At 49.8% G+C, this 8476-nt stretch overlaps 1 protein-coding gene across 1 annotated transcript in view; it reads right to left on the bottom strand.

Moving 5' to 3' along the window:
- The window catches only part of HSD17B12 (hydroxysteroid (17-beta) dehydrogenase 12), a gene marked incomplete at its 5' end in the record, with an annotated part of 23523 nt that overhangs the window by 9728 nt on the left and 5319 nt on the right, over positions 1-8476 (bottom strand). The window contains one exon of the mRNA XM_008940428.1: positions 5688-5722. Within this exon, the coding sequence (XP_008938676.1) occupies positions 5688-5722 (35 nt within the window). The remainder of the gene's footprint in view (positions 1-5687; positions 5723-8476) is intronic.

Here is an 8476-nt window from a genome sequence, read left to right as displayed (position 1 = left end):
CAGGCAAATTGGGCGTTAAGGAGTTGCCCCCAGCCAGCCCAACCATACCAAGCTTGCCACGTTGAGTGCCCAGTGAGAGTGTGCCCACCAGCAGGCAGCACATGGTTCCCCTCCTGCAGGTTCACAGAGGAGATTCTCAGCAGATTTTTCCTCTAGGTGCAGCCTATGCCACTGCTGTGCTGCCAGAAGGATCTAAGTAACCACCTAAAAACCAAGCACAGAATGCCAGCTGGCAGGGGTTGGCAGGGACCTCTGGGGATCATCCCATCCAACTCCCCTGCTCCAGCAGCTCACCCACAGCAGGGTGCCCAGGCTGGTGCCCCGGCACAGAGCAGGAGACTCCACAGCCTCTCTGGGCAGCTGCTCCAGGGCTCTAGCACCCTCACAGCAAAGAAGTTTCTCCTCCTGTTCACCTGGAACCTCCTGGGTTCCAGTTTGTGTCTGTTGTCCCTTTTCCTGTTGCTGGGCACCACTGAGAAGAGTCTGGCTCCATCCTCTTGCCCCCATCCTTTAGCTCTTGATCAAGCATTGATCAGATCTCCTCTCAGGCTCCTCTTCACCCTGGGGGTTAAAGGTCCTCAGTGCTCTCAGCCTTTCCTGAGCACAGGGATGCTCCAGACCCCATTCCCCCTAGACAGCCTCTGCTGGGCTCTTGCCCCTAGTCCCTAGTCCCTATTGACCTGGGGAGTCCATAAGCAGAATTATAATTGGAGTGATTGGAAGCATTCCCCCTCCACGCCCCCTTCCCAGCTGCCTTTTCTCTGGAGGTTTTAAGCTGTGAGCTTTTAAGGCTACAACTGTTTTCTTTCTAAAAGCAAAAGACACCACAAAACCCACTGTGGCCTCAGCTGCTTCAAAGGGACCAGCACACAGAGCCTCTGCAAGGGGCTGCTCACTGCTGGGTGTGTTTCCAAGAAGGTTTTCTTCACTGGGTAGACCATGGATTCACCCCACCTCGAAGAGCTGGACAACCAGCCTCTCTTCTAAAGCTTTGGTTTGTTGTAGAAACGTGAGCTTCCTGATGATCCTTTCTGGATTCCTGCTAAACTTTTGTCCTCAGTGATGGTTTGTGGCAAGTACTCTGACATGGCTTTAATCAGATCTAAATTCCAGCCTTTCACTTAAATAAATTTCCTTTTTCTTTTGTATTCTGAGAGGCTAAATCAAGATCTCCATCTCTGCCACTCCTTCCTCTGTACACTCTTATCAAGGCTGCCCTTAATAATCTCTTAAATAGCTAAACTGAACCCATCTCTTCACCTCAGGGATACACCAGGGTGTGTTATTTTTCCTTCTTTTTCTTAAATCAAGTTCTTCATATTTCTCTCCTGTATTTGGAAGGAAAAAAAGTGTTCCCCAGACTGCAGCAGCAGATCTCAGTGCTGGTGGATCTGTGATCTCATCGAGCTCATGGACAAATATCACAAGCAGCACCTGTCTGGACATGAAAAACTTCTTGGCATCTACTGTGAACTTTTTTTGCTGTTCTCAGTGCTGGTGGATCTGTGATCTCATGGAGCTCATGAACAAATATCACACGCAGAACCTGTCTGGACATGAAAAACTTCTTAGCATCTACTGTGAACTTTTTTGCTGTCGTGAAAACTCAGGAGTCATTTGTGGTCTCGTGCTCTCCACACTATCAACTTTGAGCCATGTTACTACTTTATTTCACCAACCAAGGTAAATCCTGAAAAACACAACCAGCTTTGACAAAGGTGTTTGAAAGCCTGAATGGCTGAAATGATTCTGTTCTGTCACGTTGGCCACCTCATTTCCAGAGATGAATCAACTGAGGGTTTAATCCACACTTGTAGCATGGCAGAAGCTGTGTTGGTTTGAGTCTAGTCTCATGATTTTCAAGGTGTTCTGTTATTTTTAGTGGTATAGGGTCCTGCACCTAGGGAGGAATAACCCCCAGCACCAGTACAGGTGAGGGGCTGACCTGCTGGAAAGCAGCTCTGTGGAGAAGGACCTGGGAGTCTTGGACGACAAGTTGTCCATGAGCCAGCAATGTGCCCTCTTGGCCAAGAAGGCAAATGGTCTCCTGGGGTGGATCCAGAAGAGGATTGTGGCCAGCAGATGGAGGGAAGTTCTCCTTCCCCTCTGCTCTGCCTTAGGGAGGCCACCTCTGGAGTCCTGCATCCAGTTCTAGAGTCAAGAGAGAAACTGCTGGAGAGAATCCAGAGGAGCTACAAAGATGCTGAGGGGCTGGAACATTTCTGTGCTCAGGACAGGCTGAGAGCCCTGGGGGTGTTGAGCTGGAGAAGACTCAGAGGGGATCTGATCAGTGCTGATCAAGAACTAAAGGGTGGGGGGCAAGAGGATGGAGCCAGACTCCTGTCAGGAAAAGGGACAGTGGGCAAAACTGGAAGCCAGGAGGTTCCAGGTGAACAGGAGGAGGAAATTCTTTGCTGTGAGGGTGCCAGAGCTGCCCAGAGAGGCTGTGGAGTCTCCTTCCCTGGAGAGATTCCAAACCTGCCGGGGCCCCATCCTGGGCACCCTGCTGTGGGTGAGCTGCTGGAGCAGGGGGCTGGATGAGATGATCCCCAGAGGTCCCTTCCACCCCCTACCACTCTGGGATTCCATGAGAAATGTTTTTAGGCAGTGATGTGAAGAACCACACACATGAGGGCAGAATTTTTGCCTCCATCCAACTCAACTGTGCCACTAATGGAAAAAAAAAAGAGCTGGTCAAGGTGAAGGGAGCCAGGCCCACACCCTGACACCTCCCCATCCTTCTCCCTGCAGTGGTCCAGCACCAGCAGGCTATATTTAGCCATCTCCCTGTTGCTGTGGCAACCAGAGCCTGCTCCAGCTGCACGTCAAGTGGAAGAGCAAGATTCCTCCCTGACCAAATCATGAGCTTGCTACTGCCCTGGCAAGAAATGCCAGCCCCTGAGCTGGGTCCAGAAATGGGCAACTCGTTTTTGGTGGGGGTGGTTTGTCTCTTCCCAAAGACATCAAGCTTGGGTTTTCCAGTCTGTGAGTCTCCCACCTTAGCACAGCCTGAAAATGTAGAGAGGAACTGCTCAGTGCAAGTGTCACAGGAAGCTGCAGATGAATTGTCACTTGAGGTGTTCCCAGCAGAGCAGAGGAGCCAGAGCAGAGACTGAAAAGGCCGTTACCAGAGGTGGCATTCATCTCATCTGCTGTGTTTATTATAAATAAGAAGTACCAGATGTACCAAGACTCAGCTGTGGCTCCTCCTTGCAGACCTGGCTGCCAAGCAGGGACAGGCTGCTCCCTTTCTGGGTTGGTCTGGTAAGAGTAGAGCTGGCTGCAGGATGCTCCAGAGTCACAGCCACCTCCTCACCCTGCTGTCCTCCTGCAGGGCCTGAGGGGCAGCAATGGCACCCCCAGGCCAGCCTTGTTCTCAGAGCCTGGAGCCCTTTTCCCTCATGGGATAAAGTTATGGTTGGCCCAAAGAGCAGCCAAGTACATCCACCACTCATCCTCCCGTGGCTATGGACTCGTAGAGGTGGCAGTGGGCTGTGAGCTGTGACTGTGCAGGAGCTGGCAGCTGCAGATGTTGCTTCTGTGTGCTGCAAACCCACCTGACTTCACAGAACCCAACAGAAAGTGGAAGCTTTTTCAAATGTTTTGCCCTGGCACAGAAGCCAAGACCTCCATCCCAATGCAGCAGTCATTGAAATGGCTCCAAAAAACCCCAAACCCATGTTTGCCCTTTTAGCCACTTATTAACCTTTTCCTTCCAAGCTTCTTCTTGAGCATTAATCCTTGAGATTCCAGGTAATCATGTAGTTGGGAGAAGTGAGAAGGAACATGTCATGGTGTGCTCAAGGGCAGTTAGAACCAGGAGTCAGCAGGACCCTGGTTTCCTGCCTTTCACTCAAAGCTTCTTACCCAGGTGAATATGGAAAAACCAGCACATTCTAGAGGTGGAGCAGAGAACCTGTCCTGAGAAGCTGAAGAGATAACTCTGCCAAGGGGATAACTGTGACAGCTCTTTAGACAAAGAAGAAACTGAGGCAAGAAATGGTTCTAGGTTCAAAATTGAAAAAATAGCCAACCACAGCAGAACCTCTCAAAGCAGGGTGGCTTTGGTCAGGTTGGCATCTGCAGAGGGGGATGGTTTCACAAGAGGCAGGTCCCTTTGGCCACCAATAATAGTAGGTGGGCAAGGATTAACTTTTGACTGGAAAACCCTGAGTAGCTACCACCACTGTAGTATAAAGTACTACCTGAGGGACCTGGGGGTCAGCAAAGGAGGCTCAGGGGAGACCCTCTGGCTCTCAACCCCCCAAAAGCAGGCTGCAGCCAGGTGGGGGTCAGTCTCTTCTCTCAAGGAACAAGCAACAGGACAAGAAGAACTGGCCTCAAGTTGTCCCAAGGGAAGTTTAGGTTGGGTATTAGGAAAAAATGTCTTCCCTGAAAGGGTTGTCAAGTCTTGGCCCAGGCTGCCCAGGGCAGTGGTGGAGTCCCCACCCCTGGAGGGGTTTCCAAGCTGTGGAGATGTGGTGTGAGGGACATGGGGCAGTGGGGACCTGGCAGTGCTGGGGAATGGTTGGACTTGATGATCTTAAAGGTCTCTTCCAACCAAAACAATTCTGTGATTCTATAACCTTCATCTTCTACTCTAGCTTTACTGGAAAGAGTTACACTCCTTCTCCAGAGCTCTGTGGAAGGAGGAAACAGGACTGGATAGAGGGAAGAAATGTGTGATGCTGAGGGTGGTGAGCCCCTGGCCCAGGCTGCCCAGAGAGGTGGTCGCTGCCCCATCCCTGGAACCATCCCAGGGGAGGTTGGCCGGGGCTCTGAGCACCCTGCTCTAGCTGCAGATGTCCCTGTCCCTGCAGGGGGCTGGACTGGGTGATCTTGAAAGGTCCCTTCCCACCCAAACCATCCTGTGACTCCATGACACAAGAAATACCCTTTTCCTTGTCTTTCTCAGACTTGGAGGCTCACCCACTCCAAATGCTCCTCGTGTGGCACCCTTTGGAGGCAATGCCAGGGTGACTGTCACACACAGCTCTGCACAGCTCTCCTCAGCCCCTGGAGCACATCTCAGCCCCAACCTAGGGCAGCCTCCACCAAAAAAGGGGTCTGCACCCCAACAGAGCCTGCCAACAGCCTGGGCACCTCCCCACCAGCCAGAAGCCAGCCTGGAGGGCCCACGGGGAGCCTGGGCAGCTCTTGGTTTCACCTGGAGCTGGCTGGGAAGTCAGAGCACGTCTGCTGTGGCGACAGGGGCGTGCCTGGAATCTGATGGCCACGAGCTGCCTCCAATTCTGCTCTCCCAAATGATCAGAGGCTTCCCTCCACACACCTCCTACTGTAGGACGAGAACGTATTCTCTGCATCCATTTTACTTACCATGACTTAGAGAAATAGCCTTAAGAAGGTTATTCCCAGGCACTGTAACCACCCCCTCAGAAGAGCAGGTTGTGGAGTTAGTGCTGATGACTCAGACGGGTTTTTTAATTCTGCTCTAAAAGGAATCACCACAACAGTGGAGAGAGGAGAGGCAAAATAAAAAGGGAATCGAGTGGAAGAGGCTTCCACCATCTGATGATTCATGCCCCATCAGCGTGACTCACCCAGCTCTGCTCTGCCATTAAAACATGGAGACTGGGCTGATTAGTCACAGGAATGAATTTTTCAAGAAAGGATTCTCCCCTATAAATAATGATGCCTTTGGCTGGGGGGGTGTCACTGTGACTCACCTTTCCACCATGCGGGGCAGCACCAGGCGTGTCATCTGCAAAAAGGAAACAGTCGTGAGGGCTGAGAAGGCAGAGAGCAGACAGGCAGAGACCCAGGGATGCCTCCCTTCCTCCCAGGAGCTGCTGCCACCCCCTCCACCCGAGCCAGGCTCGGGGAAGCAGGGCCCAGCCTTTGCGTGGGCAGGTTATTTTTACTCTACCTGGCTCACTTGGCTCTGCTGAGCAGCCCTGCCTGCCCCATCTGCTCAACCCACCCAGCCAGCAGCACAAGTGGCAGGGGAGTAAATAAAGCAAGACCCTCCCAGCTCCACAGCAGCACCCGTGGCCTCCAGGGAACATCCAAACACCGGAGTACCACGGGGTGCAGAGGATCCTGCCCTCCCCACAGAAAGCATCTGCCTTCCTTGGGACTGAACCCACCAGCTATGCCAAGACTCAGGCCAACATCAGCCCAATTTTTGCTGAGAGTAAGTTAAAAAGAGACTGTGCAGCAGCAAGAGCACTGGACAGAACTAGTGGAGATGAGCTTCCTATGTTATGTTCCCTGCAGGAAAACACTTAAGACCTCAAAACACTTTTTTTTGGTGATTCCATGGATGTTTTCACACTGAAGAACCAACACCCCTGTGAGGAAAGTGGCCTGGTGAAGCTCCTCCTGGCTCTGGGAGCTCCTCTCTTCATTAGGACTCTGAGCAATCTACTTACAACGTGGTTGGAGGATTCTCCAGAGCAGGAATCCTAAAGCAAGCTGCAGAGGGAGCAGCTCTGACAGGGGAAACTGATCAAGCCTTGATCCAAACAAGTTTTTAATTAGTGTGAAATAGTTTATTTTCCTACTGGTCATTACTACCATCCTAAAATATGATTGAAATCCAACATCTCTGCCTCTAAGAAATCATGCTGTCCAAGTTCAGCTTGTGCTAAATAATACCCTGCCCTCACCCAACCCTGTTATTCAATGTCACATCACTGACACCAAAAAAAAGACCAGACAAGGAACATAAATTCTTCTTTTCACATCTTTAAAAGGGGCTCCAACAAAGCTCTTGAAAACACACTGAGGAAGGGGAGATAAAATACTAATGACTCCCCCCCTCAGGATCCCAAATTTTCCTTGACAATTTAAAAGATGAAACATTTTGAGTAGTATGGGAGGAAAAAAACCACACACAGAGAGGAGAAATTAGGATCTACTGACTGGGGGGTTGGGTTGGTTTTAGTTGATACAATGACTGATTTCATTCTCAGCACTGCCCTAGAAGTCAAATTAAGAATTCAAAAAAAAAATCTCCAACATTCAGAGCATACATGAGGTTTTTTAATCCACTCACATTTCAAGAGAGATGTGGAAAGAAGTATTTCTTACTATTAAAAGATGAGGAAAGCTTTGTGCTGATTTTAAGGCTAGTTCTTTCATTTTCTGGCAGATCTTTCATCTGGTACAAGCTTGATTAAGGAATCATAGTCCAACCATCAACCCAACACTCCCATGACCACTCAGCTAGAGCGGTGAGGCCCAGGCTGCCCAGGGAGGTGGTGGAGTCCCCATCTCTGAAGGGGTTCAAAAAAAGGGTCTGTGTGGCAGTTTGGGGATATGGTTTAGTGGTCATGGTGCTGTTGAGATAATGGGTGGACTTGATGACCTCAAAGGTCTTTGATTCTATGCTCACTTCCTTTTGGTTTCATTCAAATTAAGGTTTTGAGGGAATTTCAATGACTAGGGCAAAACTGCTTTTGTCCATCTCGTGAGGTGTGACAAGAGAAATAAGAATAAGCAGCTTTAGGAGCAGAAAAAAAGACTTTTCTCAAAGAATCACTAACAGAAGGCAGCTCTCTGAGTCAGTCTCACCTCAGCCAGCCAAGTCCACGCTCAGCCTGTTCCAGCAGGATCTTCTGCAGCCCTGCCCAGCTCTGGCCACTTGACATGTCAGACACACACGTGAAATATTCCCAGCACTAATTCAAATTTCTGCAGCAGAAATGTAGCTGGGCCACTAACCATAGGTAGTTTCAAGATCTTTATCCAAGCTGGTTGAGACTCGGGTCTTCAACAGCTATAAAACCTCAGCCCTGTTATGAAACAGGCAGTTCAGCCACTCAACTGAATAAATATCACCCAGATGAGGAATTCCACTTGTAGCTGGGTCTCCTCTGGAGGCAGCCACTTCAGGAAGGGGCTCACTTCTTAAATATGTGTCTCAGATTTGCTCAGGACAATCTCCTTGCCATCACAACTTGTTCATCTCTACCCTTTCTCCACAGGCTGACCAAAAGTGATGTTTCACACACCACCATGAAGCTGATGAGGATTTTTTTTTTGCCTTGTTGGTTTTTCAATGATTTCACATCCACCCCCCCTGCTACCATAGAATTTGGGGTGTAGCTCCTTAGGTCTGGAGGGCTGTGTTACCTTGAAGACTCATTACAAAGCACTTCATTGACCTTCTACAGGCAGCTGGTATTTCTTGCTGTCCTGGGCACTGCTTCTAGTGCCCACTCTTCCTCACCAGACCTGCCTTCTACCTCCTCATTTTAGGAAAAGAAACACCACTTGTAGCCTAAAGAAGCAGGGATTTCTACCTGCAGACACAAAAATGCACAGCCACGTGGCTAGATCTAAGTTCTAAACCAAGTGCTACACTTTAAAGCTCCTATTAAAGGATTAAAAAAATAATTAGAAGTTATAACCATGTACTTCCAGTGGCTTTTCTTCAGGAAAAAATCTCCTGCTCTCAGCAATCACTGAGTTCTCTTTCCTCACTCCAAGCCAAGCAATAGCTTAGGGAAAG

The sequence above is a fragment of the Merops nubicus genome, unplaced genomic scaffold (genome assembly GCF_000691845.1).
Source record: "Merops nubicus isolate BGI_N331 unplaced genomic scaffold, ASM69184v1 scaffold9565, whole genome shotgun sequence".
In the NCBI taxonomy this organism is placed as follows: Eukaryota; Metazoa; Chordata; class Aves; order Coraciiformes; family Meropidae; genus Merops; species Merops nubicus.
This window is presented reverse-complemented; position numbering and strand designations above follow the sequence as displayed.